Source organism: Callorhinus ursinus, unplaced genomic scaffold (assembly GCF_003265705.2).
Source record: "Callorhinus ursinus isolate GAN/ISIS: 27379988/994484 unplaced genomic scaffold, GSC_fseal_2.0 scaffold8, whole genome shotgun sequence".
NCBI classification, from domain to species: domain Eukaryota; kingdom Metazoa; phylum Chordata; class Mammalia; order Carnivora; family Otariidae; genus Callorhinus; species Callorhinus ursinus.
In genome coordinates this window covers 8,503,397-8,529,074 of record NW_027397070.1, presented here as the reverse complement: position 1 = coordinate 8,529,074, position 25,678 = coordinate 8,503,397, and the positions used below count along the sequence as shown (strand labels likewise).

Here is a 25,678-nt window from a genome sequence, read left to right as displayed (position 1 = left end):
TGATATATTGCTAACATCTAATCCTCAGATGTACTTTCAAGTTTCACCACAGTCTCTATAACATCCTTTATGACAAAAGGATCAATTTCAGAATCACGTGGTATATACAGCTGTCACACAACACACAGTTATCTTCTTCTGTATGAAACAATTCCTCAGTCTTTCCTTGACTTGCATGGTCTTGATGTTTTAGATTACAGGCTGGGTTTTTTGTTTTTGTTTTGGTAGACTATCTCACAATTAAATTTTGTTTGATATTTCGTCATGATCAGATTCAAGTTATACGTCTTTGGCAGGAATATCACAAGAGAAATACTATATTCTTTGTATTGCATCCTACTGGGTGGGGCATTATTTCAATATGTCTCATTACTTATGATGTTCACTGTGATTACCTAGCAAGGGATCTATCATACTTCTCCACTATAAAGTTAGTTTTTCTCTTTGTATTTTGTAGGGAGGTAATTTGAAACTAAATATCTTGTAAAACTTCAATTTATTCATTTACTGTATCTCTATGGCCTGATGGCTTCCTATTTCATTCAGTGAGTTATAATGTTATCATTATTTATTTTGATGCTCATGATGTCATGATCTGGCCACTAGGGGCCTCTTCAAGCTGACTTCTGGGTTTCTTTGACATGTCCCATCACTTTCTGAGTACTTGCTTTCTGACACAAACAAAATGTTCTAGGCTCATTTTGTACTTTCTCTTCCTACCTCAGCCCTGGAATCAACTACTTCTCCAATGAGTCCTAGCAGAAAATGGTATTTATAAGCTAAAATCTTTACTACTGGAGTATTGTTGCCCCAGCCCTGCTTAGTTGGCTGGACCAGGGAATACACATAGGTGTACACACACAGATCTGTATTTATTTCTCTGACAAATACACAGTGAAAACCCAGGTCTACAATGACGCCTCCAATTCCAGTCCAACATTACAGGGCTCACTATAGTTTTCTCCCTTTCCATATTTATACCTTCCTTCTCTGACAACAGGAAACCTAGTTCCCTTTGTATTATCTGACATATACACTTACTTAACCAGCCTGTGGTATGTTAACAAATACCCTACCTCTGCAGCCATCGCCTTGCCTGCATGGACGCCTTCTCACTCCATGTGGGCTCTGATTTCCTACAGTGGACTCGCTCACATGCCTGGCCACACTCCTCACCCCACTTGGACCGATGCTGGGTTGCTCCTGAGTACAGTCGCCTTCCTCAATCTCTTAGGGCTTTTATATACCATGCTTTCACACGTGGATACTCTGCTCAAATTCACTGGGACTTTGACACTTCATGGTAGGTCACCAACCTTCCCTTTACCCCACATGTGGTTGCCGTTCTCAACCTGCTCAGGTTCCAACATCTTGTTCTGGGCTAAAGTGGCACCAGACTTCCACTCTGCATGAATGTCTACCTTACCCTGCCATCATTCTTAATGTCTTTACAAATAAACTGAGAAAGTAAGGGGAAAGAAAAGAGGAAGGTTCTGATTGTTTTTCTATTAACACATTTATTTGCTTCAACTTTACTCAAAACTTATTGTAAATAATCAGGAACATCTCTGAAGTGATGGGCTTATATATTTTGCATTTTTTTCATTACAAAGCGTAAATACTTTCAGGAGTTTGAGCCCCACATTGGGGGTAGAGATCAAAAGTGTAAATACCTTCAAAATGCTAGGTTCTCACTACAAATCTAGCTTTTAAAAGTGTGAGCAATATTTATAGCTTCTTAGAAGTTTTTAGGAGTAGAATCTCTAATTACAAACAACTTGGAATTTATTATTTTTCAACTTAAACTCATACCAAACTTTAACTCAAAAACCATCATTCAGCTAAATAACTTGTATGCAAAATATAAACTGAACAGCTTATATAATCTTTTTTCATTTTGGAAAAGCACTGAGATTTGAATTGAAAGCTACTCTGAAATGATCAAATCTCTAAAGTTTAGATAATTTTAGAGGCTAAAACCTATGCAGATCCCATGATCATTATAATTGAAAGCAATAATTATAATACATTTTCTAAGTACAAAGAATTGTATCTTGTTTTAAGAAAATCTAACATACAAATACTTAGGTAAATGTAAATATAAAGGGACTGATTAAGGAGTTTCTTTAAAAGCAAATTCCCTAAATATTTAAAACAGAATTCAGTTTTAGATGTATCTTTTTAGGAAACTCTTTAGGGTTAAACCAAAGTAATTAGAAAGTGTATCACTTAGAGACACCTGCTTTGAATTGTCAAATCTTCCTAAAATCAGCAGAAATTGAACTTCAGATGTATCACTTTAAATAAATGAATATAACAAGTTCTTAAATACCATGAGAAAAAAGTTCAATGAAATAAAATGCAAATCATTTTTTCCACTTTAGGAACTGCTTTGCTACAAACTTCTCAACAGAAAATAGCTCATTTAGTTATCTCATTATTAGCATGGGTTGTCAGGAAAAAAAAATAATTCTATTCAGATTTTACTTAAATTGAAAATGCTGGATTCATCAGCTGTGAGTCTTAACAGTAACCTCAAATTTATGGTACATACCATCAGGGTCTGATATTATATCTAGAAGAGATTTATCCAGAGTAGTTTTGCTCATTATTTTTTCTTCATATTCAAAATATACATCTAGTTTTCTTGCCTGTTTCAAAATAAATATTAGATTAGGCTACATCAAGTAATAAAAACACACTAAGGGCCTCTCAGCTTACAAGTTTCAATTTTCTATGATCAATTTTTAAAAACATTCATTTCCTAATAGAATTTATTTTCAAGTTTCTTACTTTTGATCATATACTTAATGTAAAAAACAATAACTATTTTATCATATCTGACTTTATATATATATTAGCAAAGATAAAAATCACACCAATCTCAATTACTATTAATTAGTAACTAGCATATAAATCATATTGCATTCCATGCAAATTAATGTCAAGTGGTCATGTTATGTTTACTTTTTTAGTGCGCAAATCCACACATTTTCACTTTAACTGGACAGAAAATTACCCTAAATAAATTATTTTCCATGGTTTTTAAATAAACCTAATTTTCCTCATTAATTTTCCTACTTTATACTTTGAAGTTTTAGGTAATGGAAAAGTAGTCAAACTTAGCTTTTCTCTATGATACCTCTTCTAATTTAAAATTTATTAAAATTATCCAAAAGAAGTTAAAATGTTAGGATCTTCCAAAGTAAATAAAAATCATCTTTATCAAGTATCTACGAAATTATGTTTCAATAATACAAAAGAGAAAAGAATATGATTTCTATTGAAAGTGTTAACAATCTAAATGGGAGTAGAAATCATTCATGAAATAAAATCAGAATACTCAGAGATACCAATGAAGAATCAAAACAAACAGAGAACATAAATATATTAAGCTAAAATGATAGAATGAAATAAACAGTTAACCAACTGCAGAGAAGGAAGTAATGTATTTTGACTTAAGTTTTGAAAGTGATTTGGGGACATGAACAGAGTTCATTTCAGTGAAAGGGATCACACCATGGCATAATCAGAGAGCAGAAGTCTCAATGGTAGACTAAGGAGTGATTTCATATATAAGGTAACAGAAAATCAGTCAGAGTCCTCCAATCCCACTCCCCCACAGTGGCACACAAGGCCAGAATTTTAAATAGATGAAATACTCAGTTTAAAAATCAAAACAACATAAGAAAGTATACTTTGAGACCTGCCCTCACCCATCTTCTCTTCCACCCTTAAGCCTATGAATATTTACTTCAATTATTTCTTCTATAGTTGTCCAGTTCCTTTATGCAAAATGTAAGAAAATAGGGTCTATATTCTAATATTCTTCAGCTTTCTGACACAAAGGGAATATACTATACTCTTCTGTTCTTTACTTTAACTCAACAATATATTCTACATCAGTAGAGAGAATCCCCTTGTCAATCAACTCCTGATAGGAGCATAATAAACTCTGTAAGAGTTTTCCTTCTTATAAACCTTTTGGCCCTTCACAATCTTCAAATAGAAACTATTTTAGCTATTGTATTAAAGCTACCTTCAGTACCAAAACAGATTAAGAGGTGAAGTCCTAGGAATGGAAAAATATAATATTAAAAATGGACAAAAGAAATGGAAAAGAGATCCTAGGAAAGAGACCATGATAGTGTCTGTGGGAATGGAAAGAAAGAGACAGATATATAATAATTAACATGTGAACGGATATGGGAAGCAAAGTAGTGAAAAAAAGTCAAAGATAACTCCAGGGAAACTAGGATGATGGCAGTAGGAACTATGTTAATGTGAACTGAAATATTAGACTGGGAAAGGCTAATTATCTGTAGAATGAAGTCAGGGAAGAAGAGGAGGGAAGGTAATAAAATAAGGTATTAAGCTGACTTTCAGGCTCTAGTCAACCTTTTCTGTTTCACAACTACTCACTGTATTTAGTTTCCTCTAGTCACATCAAATACCTCACTTTTCATTAAATATCATGTATGCTTTTAGTCCTCTAAGCATAGGCTTGGGTTATTCTCTTAGCTTTTTAAGAATATATTCCTCCTCTGTTACCTGTGCAGTGAATTCTATTCATTCTTTAAGGACGAGCTTCTCTGCAACTCTCTTCAACCTCTGTTCCTTCCCCTTATTGCCCTTCCCTCAATCTCCTTCTTGGCTGGAAGAATTTATTACTCTCTTAAATGTGTACCATCAGCACTTTACATACCTCTTTATAGTATGATCACACTTTATTACTCTCCTTTGTTTACATGCCACCCTTCTAAAAATTGTTTAATTAACTGTTTCACCCTAGGAGTCTAACATAGCACGTGGCTCATAACAAGTACTTGACAAAGTATTTGTTGAATTTCTCAACTAAGAGCAGGACATACACAGATCAAGTAGTTATCTTTAGAAGTCATGAAAGTAGACAAATGAACTTCTAGAAGTGAAAAATGTAAAGAACTGTCTTTGGTGACTTAATATATAAAATTAAGTATGCTAAATGCCATAATGGACTCTAATGTCTGTACCTACAAATCAGTGAAGAAACATGGCTCATTAGATTTGTTTTCCTTTCTTCTTGATATATCAATTTACTTATATTTAAAGTTCTAATAAGCAATGGAAATAGAATCCAAAATAAGTTAGTTTGATTGATAATGGGTAGGGAGTTTCTTTCGGAGGTGATTGAAATGTTCTGAAAGTACATTTTGGCTGTGGTTGTACAACTCTGTGAATATACCAAAAACCAACAAATCGTACACTTTAAATAGGTGAACTGTATGGTATGTGAATTAGACCTCGATAAAGCAGTTAAAGAAAAGGAACTTAGCATTTCAATATACTGATTCCCATGAAGGAGGGAAAAGAGTGAAGTCAAGATTTTCTAACCTGCATGAGAACTAGCATATGTCCAGGTTCTATCTGTGCAAGGCACTTTACTTGCAGCTATGGCTTTCAAATGTTTTTAAACAGAGAACCTCAGGACCCTCTCTCTCAAACCAAATCTTCTGCAGAACCCCATAAAATAGATACAAATGACCCATCAAATGTCCCCACAGTGATCTAGAGTACCAGAGAGTGTTTAAAAACTACTAATTTAGATAATCTCATTTAATTCTCCAAGTAACACTACGAACTAGGAATTATTAGTCCCATTTTAAAGATGAAGAAACAGACACACAGAAACATATATTTATTCAAGGTTACCAGAGTAGAAGTAGTAGAGAGTTGAGATTCAAATCCGGGTCAGACTCCAATGTACACCACAGATAAAGAGTAGGGAAAATTATATTTTCCTCAAGTACAATTTATTGCTTCTTTTGTATATGCTTTATGAAAGAAAGTATATTTGTCAATTAGTACATATTTGGTTTTTTTGGGGTAATACACATAATTTATGTATATGTGGTAAAAGGTTATTTTGGCCAATATATATATTATCTAGAGATCCTTTCTCAGTTTCTTGAAGTAAAGGAAAATACTAAGAGAAACAATTTCTGTAATCCCAAAGATTCATTATTTTTATACAATGTGAGTTCAAAGGAGAATACAATTTGGATAACAACAGCTACATGGAAAACAGACAAATTAAAAATATAAAACAAAATAACGAGGTCAAGATAATAAACAGATTTTTGGCAACTTCAATAAATACCAAGAATAAATAGTAAGAAGGGAATACTACAGAAAACCAAAGGACTATGCATGGAATACAAATTACATCTAGTGAATATGAACTCTGAAAGCCATAAATTTCTCAAAAATCCCTTTAAAAGGGCTAAGTGAAGAATCTAATTTTTAAAAAATTCTAGTGTTTTTCTCCCAATTTCAGAGTTACCAGCGGAAAATCAGCCTGATGTTTTTCACTTTTCAGTACACTACCTCAACATTTATGTTAAATTAACATAACACACACACACACACACACACAACTTTTTTGACTGGCGAAAGCCTATTTTGAAATGGAACAAAAGAGGGCACTTTTAAAAACTGGCCTGCCCCTTCACTCACAATAATGGAGAACTCTTAAGAGTCATCTGGGATGTGCAAGTGGTATTCATATTTTGTCTTTTGAAAATCCATTACCAAGGGACATTTGTCAGATGGACTGTACAGGGCATGAAACGAATTCCTTTTTCCCTGTGAGGGATTTTTCCTTCTCTTAACCATTCTTTTCATTCTAGCTACAAACACCACCATTCTGGTGCTCCCTGCTCACTGCTAGCTCCAATTCTCATTCCTCACCTCAGTCTATGACTGCTGATGACAAAAGTCTAGAGTGGTATTTCTTGGCCTTCCCTCTTTTCCAAATCCTAATTCTATCCCCTAGCACAAGTCAGCAGTGAAAGTAAAGGTAAGAAAGGATTAGAGTTGGGGCACCTGGGTGGCTCAGTCAGTTAAGTGTCCGACTCTTGACCTCAGATCAGGTCTTGATATCACAGGGTCATGGGTTCAAGCCCCGTGTTGGGCTCCATGCCCAACTTAAAAAAAAGAAAAAGAAAAAGGAAGTAAGGATTAGAGTTATACTTCCTTTTACTATTAAGAATCTCAATATTCCTCTCCTCCAACTTCTCACGGGAAAGAGAGGGGATGATAAACCCTTCTCAGTTCAAAGACAATACTAGGAATATTCCACATCATGAATTAAATAGGGTTTGAAAGAATAGGGATCTATACATCACATTTTATCTACAGGAAAGTAGAGCCTAAGCTAAGATGAACTTAAAACTGTATTTTTATTTTATTTTTTTGAAGATTTTATTTATTTATTTGACAGAGAGACAGCAAGAGAGGGAATACAAGTAGGGGGAGTGCGAGAGGGAGAGGCAGGCTTCCTGTGGAGCAGGGAGCCCAATGCAGGGCTTGATCCCAGGACTGTGGGATCATGACCTGAGCCGAAGGCAGACGCTTAATGACTGAGCCACCCAGGAGGCATCCCTAGGACTGTATTTTTAGAATATAACCTATACCTAAGTTGAAGATCATTTATAACCTAGCTTTTCCTGTTCTTTCTTTCTTCTTCACATGTTTAATCCCTATCATCTTTTAGTGCTATATTTGGATATCTGATCCCCTGGGTGGGTAGCACTTGTACGCTGTATTGTAATAGTCTGCAGTTGGTCTGTCACTAGAATATGAACTCCTTGTGACTACTTATTTATTATTATATGCCTTGTCCCCTGCAAGGTAATGAACAAATTCTCCAAATCTCAACTGCTTTTTATGATATAACAAAATAGCATGTTAATATATTTTCCATTATTTAGGTGTACATTTTGTTGCATTTCATACTGGTGGGTCTGAATTGGTTGCCATCATAAAAAATTATGTGGTGCAAAGCCCAGATAATACATGAAATTATCTTTGAAGGTGTTCTATAACACAAGTGGATGAATATATTTACTCTGGAGTACTTGTTCATATGATAGAGTGACTTAGAAATCTTAAATAAAATTCATCTATGCAGTGATGGACATTGATTGCACTGTCAGGGTGAGGAACTTGGTTAGGATCCTCAATTTTTACAACAGACTATCAATCTTACCACTTGATTATCTCATTTCCAAATAGATGAATTTTTCTCTCAAATAAGAACACTGAATTTCTAGCATTTCAGGCCCAAATCAGAATATGCAACTTCAACTTCTCTGCTATCAAATTCCTACCGAAAGCCCAATTGAAAAAAAGTAATAACATATTATTTAAAGAATATGCAATCTTTCCACTCCAGACAAATACTAAAATGTTATAAACTTAGACCTTATTACATTGGAAACTCCTAAAACTGCCCTCACTGAATTATATATATTTTTTAATTTTTTAAAAGATTTTATTTATTTTAGAGAGGGAGAGACTGCATGAGCAGGTGCAAGCGGGGGGGGGGAGGGGCGTGCACGCGGGGAAGGGCAGAGGGAGAAGAGAGAGAACCTCAAGCAGTCTCCCTGCTGAGCATGGAGCTGGATGTGGGGCTGGATCCCCCTGAGATCACAACCTAAGTGGAAATCAAGAGTTGGACACCCAACCAACTGAGCCACCCAGGTGCCCCTGAATTATATTTTAATATTATACCTTTGACGTTCATTAAAGTTGCTATACAGAATTAATTTTATATTAAAAAACAACTATAAAATATTATTTTATATATTATTTTATTTTAAAATTTACACAAGAATTAAAATTATGTTATATTAAAATTAATCACACAAGAGTGTAACTGAAATTAATATACTATACCATTACATCACTTAGTTTATTCTAGATAATGCCCAATATAAGCAATGTATTTTGTGATATGATGCTAAGGAACACTTTGCTTAGAATAAAAAATATACTTAAAATAAATAAATATACTTAAATAAATAAATAAATAAAGTTTAAGGGGTGCCTGGCTGGCTCAGTCAGTGTAGCATGTAACTCTTGATCTCAGGGTCATGAGTTCAAGCTCCATAGTGGGAGTAGAGCTTACTTAAAATAAATAAATAAAAAGTTTTTAAACAGAATAAAAAACAAATTCTCCTTTCTGATAAGAAGGGTTTTGTTTTTTTTTAAACTTAATCACATCTCTCTCTCTCTTTTTTTAAATCTTGGTTGCCTGAAAATACAAAGCCAAATTTGAGAATTATCATTATAACTATATGTCACCTATTCCATTTTTATTTCATTATTTTTGTCCTATATGCTATTTGTGAAATCTGCCTTAAATCTGTTTTAGAATACAGAAACAACTTTAATCTATAAATGATACTATATATTGACTTCTAAAAATAAACTCTGACTAAAGTGAACTATGTAATAAAAAATTTTAAATGTATATGAAACGATCTTTATAGATGAAAAGTATTAAAAATACAAATATTAGCAACCTTATTATAATGAAATACCAAAAACTGCCTTATTTATAATATTTCTGGAAAAAACAGATTTATATGGCACTTGTAAACTATAATAAGTCTTATTTTACTATGACTCTCAGAAGCATTTAGTTTTAATTTATAACAATAATATGTTGAACTCTTAAAAGATGTAGCCAGGAAAAGAAGAGTAAATTAAATTTAAAGTAAGCACCAGAAAAGAAATAAGAAAAATTAGAGCAGAAATCAGTGAAATTAAAAACAAAAAAATTAACAGAGAACATCACTGGAACCAAAAGCCGACTCTTTGAAGAAATCAATAAAATTGATAAATATCTAGCCAGGTTAACTAAGAAAAAAGGAGAGAAAACACAAATGGAAAAATATCAGAAATAAAAGAGAGGCCATTACTACTGATCCTATGACATCAAAAGGATGATGAAGGAGTATTTTGAACAATTCTATGCTCACAAACCTGAGAATCTAGATGAAATGAACCACTTCTTTGAAAGACACAATCCATGAAAACTCACTGAGAAACAGATAATCTGAATACGTCTACATCTATTAAAGAAATTGATCAATAATGAATAACCTTCCATAACAGAAAGCATAAAGTCTAGATGTGTTCACTAATGAATTCTGTCTAACACTTAAAGCAGAAATTATAACAGTTCTCTACAATCAGTTTCAGAAAATAGAATGCAAATAATGAGAAACTAGATGCTTTCCAGCTAAGATAGGAACAAGGCAAGGATGCCCCCCTCTCACACTCCTAGTTATTTAACACCGTATGGGAAGCCCTTGCTAATGCAATAAACAAGAGAAGGAAATCAAAGGTATACAGATTGGGAATAAAAGAAACAAAACTATTCATTTGCAGAGGACACAACTGTTAATGTAGAAAATTTCAAAAAACAACCAAAAATTTCTGGAACTAGTAAGCGACTATATCACAGGTGCAGGATACAAGGTTAATATACAAAAGTCAACGGCTACAGTAGGAAAAAGGCAAGGATGTCCCCTCTTGCACTCTTTCAACCACATAATGAAGGTCCTAGCTAATGCAATTAGACAAGAAAAGGAAATAAAAGGAATAAAGACTGGGCAAGAAGAAATAAAACTGTCTTTGTTCACAGACGACACGCTTGTCTATATAGAAAATGCCAAAGAAACAACAACAAAAACTCCAGGAACTAGTAAGTGATTATTTCAAGGCTGCAGGATACAAGGCTAATATATAAAAGCCAATTGCTTTCTGATATATTAGCAATGAACAATTTAAATCTGAAATTAAATAAAAAATACTATTTTCATTAGTACTCAAAAAAATAAAAAATGAAAGAGTTATAAATCTAACCAAATACGTGTAAGATCTGTATGAGGAAAGCTACAAAACTCTGATTAAAGAAATCAAAGAACCACCAAATAAATGGAGAGATATTCCATGTTCTTTCTAACTTGATCTATAGATTCAATACAACCTCAATCAAACTCCCAGCAAGTTATTTTGTAGATATCAACAAACTGATTCTAAGGTTTATATGGAGACCTGGGAGACCCAGAATAACCAAAACAATATTGAAGGAGAAGAAAAAAGATAGAGGACTTTATGACTTAAAATATAGCTACAATACCTAACCATGTGTTACTAGCCAAAAAGTAGGACAAATATATCAATGGAACAGAAAAGAGATATGCAGAAATATACCCACACAAATATAGTCAACCTATCTTTCACAGAAAAGCAAAAGCAATTCAATGGAGGAAGGACAGTCTTTTCAACAAACAGTGCTGGAACAACTGGGTATCTACATGCAAAAGAAAAAAAAATGAATCTAGACACAGACCCTACCTTTAGCAAAAATTAACTAAAAATGGATCATAGACCGAAAGGGAAATTCAAAACTATAAAACTCCTAGAAGGTAACATCGGAGAAAACTTAGATGACTTTAGGTATAGCAAAGACTTAATAGATACAACACCAAAGGCATGATCCACGAAAGAAAAAAATAAGCTGGACTTAGTTAAAATGAGAAGCTTCTGTTCTGTGAAAGATACCGTCAAGAGAATGAGAAGACAAGCCATAGACGTGGAGAAAATATTTGCAAAAGATACATCCACTAGGGGACATTTTCCCCCAAAATATAGAGAATGCTTAAAACTCAACATTAAGAAAATATCCCAGTTAAAAAATGGGCCAAAGATGGGAACAGACACCTCACCAAAGAAGATCCAGATGGCAAGTAAGTATATGAAAAGATGATCCACATCATATGTCATTAGGGAACTGCAAATTAAAACAATGTGATACCACTACACATATACTAGAATCATTGAAATCCAACGCTGACAACACTGAATACTGGTAAGGATGTGAAGCAACAAGAACTCTCATTCACTGCTGGTGGGGATGCAGAATAGCACAGCCACTTTGGAAGGCAGTTTGGCAGTGGGCAGATTTGTTACGAATCTAAACATACTATTATCATATGATCCAGCAACCAACTCCTTGGTATTTATCCAAAGGAGCTAAAAATATATCCACCCAAAAACCTTCTCATGGGCATTTATAGCATCTTTATTTATAACATACATATGTATGTATATATACCCATGAAATCATGAACACGATCTAGACAGTGAACCTACTATTCATTACCCAGAAAAGTTTCCTTTGTAATGCCTCCCTTTTGGCCCTCCAACACTCTTCTCCAGGTTACTAGGCAAGCAGTGATATGCACTTTGTCACTACAGATTAGCTTGCATTTTTATGAATTTAATGTAAATGCAATCATAGATTATGTACTCTTCTTTAATGTGGCTTCTTTCACTCAGTGTATTTGAAATTCATCCATATTGTTGTATGTGTCAAAGTATCTTCCTTTTTATTGCTGAATAGTATTCCATTTTATGGATATAATTTATTTATCCAATTCAGCTGTCGGTGGACACTGAGTTGCTTCCAGTTTTTGGTTATTACAACAAAGTTGCTGTGAATATTTGTGTACAATAAACATAGGCTTTCATTTGCCTTGGGTAAACACCTAGGAATGGAATGGCTGGACAAATGATAGGTTTCTGTTTAACATTTCACAAACTGAGAAACTATTTTCCAAAGTGGATATACCATTTTATATTTCTACCAGCAGTGTATCAAAGTTCTAGTTCCTCTGTATCTTTGCCAAAGGTTGGCATGATTGATTTTTTAATTTTAGACGTTTTTAATAGATGTGTAGGGATGTCTCATTGTGGTTTTTGCTTCCATTTTTCTAATGATTGAGATTAAACTTACTTGTCATCTATATACCTTTTTCAGATAAGTCTGTTTAAATCTTATGCCCATTTTTTAATTAGGTTGTTTATTTTCTTATTGAATGTTCTTAGAAGTCTTCATTTCTCTGAATTTAATCTTTATAACTGGATCTCAGTGACAATGCTTCATCTTCACAAAAGCAGATGGCAGAGAAGTGAGAGCAAAGAGCTAGAGAAAGTTAATTTCACACTTTTTTTGGAGAGTTGTGGAAATAGTCTCCTGAAATTCACAGTGAGTGAGAAGTTAAAGGATATTCCACTCATTTAAGAGCTACCTTTGGTCAAAAATTGAAGAAAATTTCAAGTGCTGATAGTGACTCATCTTATTTGGATAAGAAGAGGTAAAAGACAATGATAGCTTATCCACTGGGGACTTTCTATTACAGAATATATTGTCCCCCTGCCTTGAAAAGACATCAAGATCATATGAACATTCGCTTGGTATGTATACTGAGATCATTTAAAATATAGCCAGAGAGGGGCTCCTGGGTGTCTCAGATGGTTAAGCATCTGCCTTCAGGTCAAGTTATGATCTCTGGGTCCTGAGATCCAGCCCCCCATCGGGCTCCTGGCTCAGCGGGGAGTCTGCTTCTCCTTCTCCCTCTGCCCCTCTCCCCTGCTTATGCTCTTTCTCTGTTTCAAAAGAATTAAAAAAATACAGCCAGAGAAATGTTCTGATTTCTAGTACAGTAAAATTTCTTCCCTATTGTGATAGGGGAGTGGTGATCAGTTAATCAAAGTCAGTTAATGTAAAGAATGACCAAAAAAACCCTCACAAACCTGTGTTTTGTGTGTGTGTGTATAATATAAAACACACACATACATTCTAAATACTGACTTTTAACTTAAGACCTAAAATACACCACTATCTTTTTTTCAACTTTTATTGCATTTATTTAACAATCATGATTTCTCAGTCCTTATTAAGTTGATACAATTTGCAGAAATAAATACTCCCTTCCCTTTTTGTTGCATATGTACGAGTGGAGGAAGAGGGAACAGAATATGAGAGAACAGGCAACAGGTGTAGGGAGCAGAAAGATAAAGTTGAAGAGATACGGTGAGTGTTTCTATGAACCCTTCCTAAGTAGTACCAACCAACAAAGTATACGAAGTTGGCAATGTGAGCGTTTTCTTCTCAGTGGACTTCTGAAAGTATGAAATAATATGGAACCACATTCGGCATACATTAATTATATAGCATCGTGGTAGATGTTTTCTATCAGACATGATGTATATATTCTTTTTTCCTCAATTTTTAAGCTCCATAGATGACACTATTCATGAAGAACTTTTAGTGTATTATTCAGCAAATATTAATTATGATCATATAAACCAATCTTGCTTAGCAGAAAGCACTACTGGCTGCCATGAAAAGGTCCTCCTTTCAAGTAACACTTAAATGTACACTTGGAGTTTTCAGAGAAAGTTCTTGAAGGGCATTCCTCTTTCAGTTGGGTTTACAACTCATCTGCAACACTAAATGCAGATAAAATAAAGATCACACCTTGTTTAAAGGTTTGCACATAAATGCCCCTTGCAAATGTAGCCAATATCTTGTCCAGAGAGTAATGGTAAAGAAACTGTTCTCCTTCAGCCTTTTTCTTCTCCCATTTCCTCTAAAGGTCTTTATCCCAGTGTCTCAGTGCTCCATGGGTGAGTGCGAGGCAGGGCTGCCTCCATGCTGGAGATGCCTGTCACAGAGAAGGTCGGAATGTGCGCAGATAACCCTGCCTTATGCTCATCTCATCAGCTGATGTAGGTCCGATACCTTTTCTTTGAGTACAGAGGTTTCACTAAATTTTTTCTTTCCTCCATAAAGCACATCTATAAGGGATCACCTATGATTTCTAGTTTCAGATTCTTTGAAGTGGAACCAAAAAACTTACAGACGTTTGCAAAGCAATTTTAGTATTTTTCAAGATATTCCCAATTTTTACAGTTAAATTCTTTTTTAACCTAGTACTAATTTAAATAGGTAAATCACCATCTTCAATAAGTCTAAGGTGTATAACCTAGTTTTAAAGAAACAATCCTCTTTTCCTACTCATACAACTGGCATAAATAGTTTGGAATCAAATATAAATAACTCTTAGGTAAGCAAAAAATTCAACCTGTGTGGCATCCTAGCCACTAGCTGTCTGCATGTGTGGCCAGCAGCCACTATGTTTTATAGAGGGAATAAAGGGCATCAGTTAATTTGGTGTGTTGACTAGTGGAAATCAGCTAAGACAGTGTATACTTTATTTTTAAAGCTTATCTTCCCCTAGAAGAGATAAAGAAGTTGAGCCAAAGTAAAATAAGCCCCCTGGAGGAGATGCTAAGGTTAAAAGCTAGCACTGCTACCAAGGGCTAAACCTTGTACAGAGTGTAGACCTAAGGCAGTAGTACATCTGCTTGATCAGATGATGTCTTTAGATCTAATTCAGTACCTCTTAACTTTCTCCACAAGAAGCAGCAAAACAAAAATAAAAATTCAGCACCAATGAAGCCTCAATCCATAATAGCTTACTAACAGCTTGTTTTTTGCTGGCTGTATTCAGATGGAGTGTTCAGATGTTAGAGATCTTCCTCTCAGGTGGGAGCATCAGGGGAAAGAGTACATCATGCCATTTCTCTCTCTCACCTACTATGACTTACACATAGGGGTCTTTTCCTTTTCTTAGGTATCGGCTAAAGAGTACTTAATTCAGTTTGACTATGCAGGTGGGACAACAATAATTGAAATAAATTAAAATCTGTCTATAAATTAAGTAATCCCAGGAGTCATTCCCCCAAAACCAGCAAGTGGTGAAGCCATATTTGTATTAGAAATGAAAGAATTGCTAAGGAGAGATTTAAAAGGTATGGATTACTCGAAACAAATGAGAACTCAACAATTTACTCTTTAATCTATTAAACTAAAGTTAACCACCCAAGCCACTAAAACCCTTAGAATATTAACATAACATTTGCCGAAGTTGTTGCAAATTGAGGTGCTACTTCTAGCTTTCCACCAAAACAATGATGGCCAGATAACTGTCACGACTTCTAAAGAAATTATTTCCTTCTAGTATTCTGCTTCAGAAAATGATCTAAGGAAATGTAAAAAGCAGCTATGATCTAAACATCCCAAAAGGAGAAATATGCAAAACTGAAATGAAGATGAATGAATACCAAGGGAAATGTTCTAAGATCTCTTCATAAAAAGTCATAATATTCTTCCTAATAGTAATAAAAAATATTAGGTGAATAAAAGTTTACAAAGAAGTGAAGCTCAAATAGTCAATAAACTCTGGGGAAAAGAGCAAGCGACCATGGAGAAAACTACTTACTTAGTTAATAGGAACATTACAGCCAGAGGTACCTGGTGTAGAATAGTAATAGTACAAATAAACATGCCACTTAAAAGTAAATATTATAAGGCTAGAAATTTAATAATTATGGAAAACTTTAAGAAGAAATTTTATAACCAGCAGTAATGAGAAATAAATAGCAGAATTTACATCCTAATTTTGACAAGGAAGAAGAATAACTTAAAAGAGAGGGTCAACATTACAAGGACTCTTCACAGAAAACATTCCAATTTTTCTCTACTAAAAGAATTTCTTGTATCAGAATATTTCTTAGAGTATGCAGTTTATTAAATACAACTATAACTGATATGTAAATATTTAAGATAAGTATTCTCCTTTATCAATGATATTTAAAGATGTTCTGATGTTGCCTGGGTTTTTTAAGAATGACCCAACGAGTAACAGTGTATCCTATAGAGGGCATCATTTTCCTTCTCCAAGTGAATGTCTTTTGTAGCATGGTTTCTTTAAATCAGACCCTGTTAAAAGCGTGTCCTCCTTGAGTTAAAGCAGAACAATCATCCCAAAATATGTGGCTTTTATATAAAATCACTTAACACATTGAATGACAAATTAGTTTGAACTTGTTTTATAAAGAGAGCCAAATTACCAGGTCTTAAAGCAGAATTATGTGGGTCAATGGTAGCATGTTAAAGTCAGACAGATAGCCTCTACCAGCACAAAATGATTCTGAAAAACTCATATAAAATCATTAAAGTAAAATTACAAATAAACATCATAAAGAATTTATAAATTTTGCCTTAAAAAAAACACCATTTTTCATCTAGACAGCAGTAATAGCTGTCTTTCAATTCCACACTTATTTCTAGAACTCACCCATCACTCATACTCAATTCTCCATTTGAAACGGAAATCAGATCATGTCATTAATCTCCAATGACTTCCCATCACACTTAAATTGCTATTTCTCTTGATCCCATAGTCTATCACTTTTTCCCTCCTCACCCTAAGCACTATTAGTCTTCTTTTACATCCTTAAACACACCAACCTCATTCCTTGTCCTAAGGCTTTTGCACTTTTTAGTCCCTCTGACTGGATTGGTTGGCCCTGAGATTTTTACTAAGTGGCTCCATGTGATTCAGGTCTCAACCCAAACATCACATCAAAGGTGATTTCCCTAACCACTTAGAGTAGCCCTCTCAGCTGTTCTCTATCACCTTGTTTTTACATCACCTAAATGACTGAAGTTGTCTTATCTATTTTCTAATTTGGATACTTTGTTTATTGTTACTATAATATTAGCTCTAAAAGAATAGAGAACTTGTCTTATTTACCACAGAACTTCCAGTGCCTAGCACAATATACAGTTTCAAAAAACATGACTGAATAAGTCAATTACTTTAGCTAGAATTTTCCCAAACCATAAGCTCTAGTCTCTGACCTGGAGTATGTTCATATAAATTTGTAGCAGGATAATGTTTGTAAAGTTTTATGAATAGGATGAAACTGAGTGCTTTCCACAGGTACAATAATCAGTTACTTTGGGTTACACAAATCAGGTTTGATGGAGGAGCTGAGCTTGGCATATTCCTGGTTTTACAGCTATGAGACCTGAGGTCAGAAAGTAAAATATAAGAATAAACTTTACTAATGAAAAAATACACAAACAAAAAAAAAACTAAAGTCAAAGGAAATCCAAAGAACAGCTTAAATCTTAAAGCCCATATAGGACTATTAACAACTGTTGTTAACTTCTTAGAATTTGTTTTTTACTTCTTGTCTATGTATTTGCATGTAGCACCTAGCACCCTGCCTGGCACACAGCAAGTACTCTAAAAATGTTTAATGGATCATAAGATCCTCAGTATATAATTACAATTTAACAGATATAAACTAGAACTTATATTCTGTTTTGAAACAGTAAATTTTTAAAACTTTTTATATTAGATTCATTCTTCACCTTGTAAGCAAAGCCCTTCTTTCCTACTGAAGGAAATTCTCAATATAGCTCTCTGTTACATTTCGCCTGGTTATATACGTTATCTCCACAGGAGACAATGACCTCAGGTGTTTACAGATCTGAGCAACCTTTTCCCATTTTACAAAGATGCTACATATGGAAGGGAAATATCATCAGCGGAGTTATCTATAAATAGCACAATTATTCTATTTCTATTCCTGTAGGTACATGAAAATAGCAAATATCAATACTGAGATGTGGAACAAAAGAAATTATGCATGTTTAAATTCCATGCTGCACAATGTCCATTATCCATCTGTACTAACTCCTTCCTATTCTTATGACTTTTTAGATCATTAAAAAAGAAAAATGTTTAAGTCCCCTTTCCATAAATTCAAGGTGTTATCAACATCCTTGACAGGCAACAAGCGTATTTAGCTTTTTTACATTCCTTTTTCAAATGTAACATATCACACCGAAAGCAGGGGTCAGTAATAACCATATTCTAGCGTTTGGTCAATCTGTCTTTGAAATTCGGCTCCACACCCAGAGAATAAGTGATAGTAGAATACTGAGGGACTGATTAAGTCAGGCTGATATGGGATAATCATGAACAAAGTAATGAGGTAAAAGAGCTATAACAATATATAGAAAATACAATCTACTTTTTTCAAAATCACAGTACAACAGGAGACAGAAGCTTTAATGGTGAAAGACTCATCTAAAACTAAAAGTTAATGGACATTTTAGATAGTACTATAGTAAAAGGGGTGTCTAACTCTGTATTATTGATGGTTAGACACAGGGCTACTGTTAACAGAGTAAGTGTAGAGATAGAATTGAGGCAATATTGAGGCAACATAATAGAAATATCACAGATTCTAACTTCTATTTACTGAATGTGTGACCTTGGCAAATCACTATTCTTTCTGGATTCTTAAGCTTCCTCATTTGTAAAAAATGAAGGTAATAATGTTGCCTTTGGTAACTGTATCTCATAATGTTATAGTGAGGCCTCAATGGGATCAGGAATATGAAATCATCTTAAAAAGTATAAAACCCGACATAAATAGAATACATAAATACTGTGGGGGAGGGAGTTAAATTTACCTTTATATGTTCTAAAACAGCAGTGGCAACATTTGTATGGAGATCAATAAGTCTTTTTTTTTCAAGGAGTTCTGGCAAAGAACTACAAGTATCAAAAAATTGAAAATTAACCATTAAATTTTCTAAGAAAATGACACAGACCTTAATAAAACACACACCTGGGTGTTTCCTCTGAGGAAACTTAGAACAGTAAAAAAGTGACAAGATGATAAGTTAAACTATCAACCGAATTTAATCTCTAAGCTTTACCATATACAGTATTCACTACTTTAATATAGGTGAAATGCTTCTTGGTTTAAAGTAATCTGTCTCTTAAATATCATTATTCCACCATTTCACTTTCTGATTCCAAAATCTGGAGGTTTAGAATATAGTCAGATTAATGGAAATACGATTTTACCTATATATCTAAAACACATTTCCTCTCTTCTTGAAGGCATTTCGTAAGTATCAGAAAGAAATTGCACTTAACCTTTAGTTAATAAAATAATAGTAGCAATGATAAAATTAATAATAACTTGCATTATTTTATCACCAATACTATCTTCTTGGTAAAAATATCCCCATTATATAATTCTAACTAGTGAAAGAAGCAAATGATTTGTTATATGAAAAAGGGAATTTAAATCAGCTGGAACATGTTAAAAACACAATTTAGTTTTTTTTCAAGGTCTATGCTATTACCTACTATTTCTTATTATAAAAATATTAGCCAAGTTTTTAACGTTCAAAATAAATCTTATCAACAGAAAGACTTAAAGAGCATATATTGCTTACTTACCTAACAGCTGATGTAAGCTTAGCAGTATTGTCAGAAAGCATACTTATGGCTCCTTCATCTTCCCCTTCTAGTCCCTGAGGAGGAAAAAAAGATCTCAGAAGCATAAAAATCAATATATTCCTAAGATCAGTGATAAACACTAAGATTTAAGTCACCCAGAGTAACAGTTCTTCTCCTCTAAGGAACAAACATATCCATTTTTGACAGTTACAGAAAAGTTCTGGTCACCACCCGTCTAATAAGTTGGATGACGAAGGACCAGCGAGTATTTTCAGATAAAGAAATAGGTACAGAGACTTGCCACAGGTCATGTAGTAATAAATGGTAGAGCTGAACTCTGGGGTTAGGTCAAAGTGTGGTAGAATGAGCAGCACTGGAAAATCTCTCTCTAAAAGGAAGCCACATTATATATTTTTTCAGACCATAAGTTCAGATGATTCTTTTAAAACACTTTGCTCTTCTCATTATTCAGGTTTCTTTTTGACAAAGATCTTTTATGTAAGTTGAGAATACTCTTCTTATTAAAACAATGAATGGTTTCAAATTTTCATGGGAAAAAAAACAACTTAATCTCTTTCTCTCTCCAGATGTCCTGCTTCCCTGTAATTCTAAGAAAGCAAAGGAAATCTTACCATAATGCTTTTAAGTCGTTTAACCTCATCTTCCTGTGCTCTGTAAGATTCTAGTTCTTGCTGAACTGACTCTGCGACTTCTGGGAATGGACTGAAACAGTATTGAATAAAAGGAACTATGAGTATGACACTAAAATGTTGATTTTGTGTGCATTCTGAAATATACTCAATGAGGATTTATTTTTAATTTAAATGTACCTATTTGAATTTGAATATATTTAACATATGATACAGCATAAATTTAGCATAAATATAACCATATATCCTTGGATATCTATTTATATTATAAATACTATTTCTTTAAAATGCATATCATAATTCTTATACACCTAAACAAATTTAAATTTATTTCTATTATTTTCATTAACCATATCACATTTTTCTTCACATATACACTGTTAGGAAAAAAAAATAAAATATTTAAGTGACTGAAAAAGAGAAGGAATGGTATATGAAACATCAATTAAATATTACCACCCAAATTAACACAGAGGGTCAGAAGGTTCATATAATTACAAAGATGGCATTTAAAAAATATTTCATGCAACTGTGAAAAAAAAATTTTAATTCTGTAAGCTTAATATCTTAGAACACTGCTAGTAAAAACAGAACACAGATCACAGTTTTGTTGGTCTAAAGCCTGATGTCTTCTTCCAGGCGAGTGTGGCTTAGCAGTAATTTCCATAGACTTCAGACACAAGGGATCTGCAATCATTGAGAAGCTTTGGTAGAAAAAATTTCACATGGCACTAATCTTGAATAATTCTAAATAAGTGTATGTTGACCATAAAATGGTTCCTAACGTTAAGCATTTTTCATTTACAGCTTTAGAGGCCAGAAGCTTTTCTTTCTTTAATAAAGAAAAGGTCATTTTTGAGCAGCAATCAATCAAAAACCCTTTACCCTGACATTTGATAGCACTTCATTAATGATAGCACATTTCATCCAGTAGAGACTGAGAGAAATGACAGAAGACCCTGAGAGGATTTTGAAGACCACGGTCCAGTTTTATATGACAACCATAGGCGCTAACCTCAGCTTCAAGAGACTCTATGCTGGCAGAACATAGCACTGAGCATATTAAAATGTGCTGGCTGAACTAGATGATCCTGAAATCTCCAGTATTTTCAGATCTCAGGGCTAACAGACATCATTAACTGCTTACATTTATGGAGTGTTTACTGTATGCCAAACACAAAGTGTGAAGAATGTTTCTCTATTCTCTCATATAATCTAACCACAGTCTTGGTGAGGTACACTGTATTAATAATTAGGACCAGAGCCTTTTGGGATCTTCCAGGACTGGGCTTTATTCTTGCTTTTATCAATTATAACTGGATGACTCTGGGTAAGTTACTTCTTTATATTATTTCACTTCATCTTCATAAAAACCTTCTGAAACAGGGCAACAGGTAGAATTATCATACCTACATTTTACTGATGTGGAAACTGAAGCTCAGAGAGATTTAAGTTACTTGTTTTACTCTACACTATCTGCCAGTGTCTTTGTGCCCATATTACTATTACTATATTTCTAGAATACTGTAGCATGACATTCAGAGGGAGAGTTAGTCAGGGCTATTCTTACAAACAAAAAATTAAAGTTCTTACTATTCGACTTCTTGGATTGTTCCTAAATGTATAAAGAAAATATTCAAATCTTCCATAAATGAAATTTTTTTTTAAGATTTTATTTGACAGAGAGAGAGAGAGAGACAGCGAGCAAGGGAACACAAGCAGGGGAGTGGGAGAGGAAAAAGCAGGCTTCCTGCAGAGCATAGAGGCTCGATCCCAGGACCCTGGGATCATGACCTGAGCCGAAGGCAGATGCTTAATGAATGAGTCACCCAGGCACCCCAAGATTTTTTTCTTAAGCTTTTTTCTACTAGAAAATATAAATCCTAAAATTAATTTTAAAATATCCTGCATCCTTTAGAAAAAATGTAAATGTAATTTCTTGTAGTTTGTCACTATGGCAAAAAGCATAGACTATGGAATTCCATAGAGAAGAAAATTATTTAAAATAAATTATAACTGTACCCAAATTGCCAGTCAGAAAGAGGAGGACAGGGACTTTTCTCTGAAGAGAAAATCAAATTCCTTGTTATAAGCAATGTGACTTGGCAATGTTAAAAAAATAAGTTAATAAATAATAAGATAAAACACACAAAAAACCCAGCTGGTTGAATCAAGTCTTATCTTACTTCTGTTTAAACATAAATGAGGTCAAAAAGAACAGCCATATCAAGGACTTGGTCACATATATGGGTACAGTAATACTTGAAATACTCAAAATAATAATAACATTTTATTTCATAATTGTTGAGGAGCAGCATTCTTTTTCTCTCAGAAAAATGATTTTTTTTTTTTTGGTTTAGAATGATTTCTCTAGCCATAATGACCACTAGATAACTATTTTAACAATTACTGAGACCATGAAATACCCTAAACTTTAAGGGGACATAGCAATGGGATCTGTATATCTGCCTATAAGAAATCACACAACTAACTATTATTTCTAATGTGCTTTAAATAAATGTTTTTCATGTTTAGGTATTCTCTTCTCCACAGAGATCTAAAACTGTTTGTATGAAGGCAAACATGGAACAAAGAGGGAAGATTACACTTCAATGTTTCTCTATCACAAAAACCTATTTTAATGAAAGGCAGAAATGGTCTTGCAGAAGGTCAGTGGGGACAACAACACAATTTAGAAAGACTACCTGTAAAATCTACAAAATCATATGGTATGAGCTTATTGAAAAGGGAAGTGGCCCCGGAAAAACGACAAGAAACAACCTAGGAACCGGGAAGAAACAGATATATCCCTACAGACTAATTATAGCTCCTACTCATTGTGTAGAAGAACCACCATGATTTTTTTTGATTTTTTTCATCAAATTCATTAAGTCAGATGACATCTTCATTTCCTTATAAGGGGTGAACCTTTAACTTACTCATGTTTTTCTTACTTACCTTCCTTTATGTTTCTGCCAAAATTTATCAACTGGAGTTAAATCATAAGACTTCTTGTTTTTTCTCTTTGGTCTAGCACCAGCTGGAGAATTTTCTACCCCTGAAGATTCTTCCAAATTAACTCTGTTTAAGTGGAAATCCTAGGAAAAAGTAATCCTTTTTTAAGTGACAGTTCAAGAACCATAACATTTCCTACAACAAGGAAAATAACACAGATTCTTAATGCCTTTTCTAATAATTCTAAGGACAAAATTCACACCCGAAATTTAAAGACCTCCTTCCAATGTTTTGTTACACACAAATGTACCTTTAATATTTATGTGTTTTAATTAAAGTAGTAGATACAAATGATTAAAACTTCAAAAAATACATAAAAATCACGTTAAGGTTCTTGTGTGTCCTTCTAGAAAAATATTTTTGCATATGCCAGCATACACATATCCTTTTAATTTTAAAGAACTGCATTACATTATACGTTTTTTGTACCTTACTTTTCTCAAGGAATAATGTATTTTATTATTTTTTAAGATTTTATTTATTTATTTGCCAGAGAGAGAGAGAGAAAGCACAAGCAGGGGGAGCAGCAGGCAGGGGAGAGGGAGAAGCAGACTCCCCACTGAGCAGGGAGCTGGACCCGGGACTCAATCCCCGGACCCTGGGATCATGACCCGAGCTGAAGGCAGCCACTCAACTGACTGGGCCACCCAGGCGCCCCTTCATATAATAATGTATTTTAGAGTTCCTTCTCTGTGTATGTACATCTACCTCATCTTTATCATTGTTATGTAGTAGTCCAACATTTAGACATATCCATTTATTTAACCAGGCCTCTTGATGCTTACCTGCTTCCACTAACAAACATAATCTTAAACATAATATTTGTTTTTATTTTATTTTTTAGAGAGGGAAAGAGAGACAAAAAGAAACAGGGAGAGAGGGGGAAGGAGGCGAGGAAGGGACAGAGGGACAATCTTAGGGAGGCTCCATGCCCAGTGTGGAGCCCAACGCAGGGCTCGATCTCACAACCTGAGCAAGAGCAGGACACTTAACTGACTGAGCTACCCAGGTGCCCCTTAAATAAATTTTTAAACTCTTAGAGAGTCTTAACATTCTGATCTGTTGATTGATGGTTTGTATTTTTTAAAAATAATTATAACAGAAGCTACAATAATAATAGCACTCCCTTTTACATAAATTCTAAGAGCTAGTTGGACCATTATATAGTTATAAACTTTTCTGCCCCACTCATGTGAGGCTTGATTAAGCTACAATAATAATAGCACTCCCTTTTACATAAATTCTAAGAGCTAGTTGGACCATTATATAGTTATAAACTTTTCTGCCCCACTCATGTGAGGCTTGATTTTTTTTGTCCTTTCTCAGAAAAATGAACACACAAAAACCAAAATAAAAGTTTTTTTTGTTGTTTTTTTTTTTATCTTTCCCCCTTCCTTTTGCCTTAGACCTGGGGGGTTCCTTCATGTAATAACAGTATTTTATTATTTATTTATTTGTTTGTTTGTTTGACAGAGAGAGCGAGAGAGCACAAGCAGGGGGAAACAGTAGAGGCAGAGGGAGAAGCAGACCTCCCACTGAGCAGGGAGCCCGATGCGGGGCCCAATCCCAGGACCCTGAGATCATGACCTGAGCTGAAGGCAGACGCTTAACCATCTGAGCCACCCAGGCGCCTCATGTAATAACAGTATTTTATGGTTCAACTTTACTCTGAAGAAGTGAGCTAAAGACAAATTATGGCTATACGGACGCCTGGGTGGCTCAGTTGGCTAAGCGTCGGACTCTTGGTTTCCACTCAGGTCATGATCTCATGGTCCTGGGAATGAGTGCCACGTCGGGCTGAGCTCAGCAGGGAGTCTGCTCAAAGATTCTCTTCCTCTTCCCCTCTCCCCATTCGCACATGCTCTCTCTAAAATAAATAAATAAATCTTTAAAATAATAAATACAAAAATAGTAAAGACAAAATATGGCTATCAATAAGTGAGTGAATGAACAAAAAATAAATTATGTGGAGAAATTATCTAGCATGGCTATATTACTATCATCTTAGCTCTAAGATATGTTCTTAATAATTAAACTTCTAGGTTTTAGCAGATTAAATGTACTGAATACAATTTAATCTCCTCTTGATATCTAGGTCAACATTACTGGGTCTAATACATTAGACCATACCCTGCAACTTTCTCAAACCCTTTATATAGTAATTTACTTCCTTGTTATCTTCCTCTATGGCACAAAAAACAAGAATGCAAAATA

At 34.2% G+C, this 25,678-nt stretch overlaps 1 protein-coding gene across 1 annotated transcript in view; it reads right to left on the bottom strand.

Moving 5' to 3' along the window:
* The window catches only part of SCFD1 (sec1 family domain containing 1), a 100,276-nt gene that overhangs the window by 37,831 nt on the left and 36,767 nt on the right, over positions 1–25,678 (bottom strand). The window contains exons 11-15 of the mRNA XM_025870218.2: positions 23,408–23,547; positions 20,432–20,522; positions 19,800–19,873; positions 19,019–19,100; positions 2,555–2,651 (exon numbers count right to left, since the gene is read on the bottom strand). Of these exons, the coding sequence (XP_025726003.1) occupies positions 2,555–2,651; positions 19,019–19,100; positions 19,800–19,873; positions 20,432–20,522; positions 23,408–23,547 (484 nt within the window). The remainder of the gene's footprint in view (positions 1–2,554; positions 2,652–19,018; positions 19,101–19,799; positions 19,874–20,431; positions 20,523–23,407; positions 23,548–25,678) is intronic.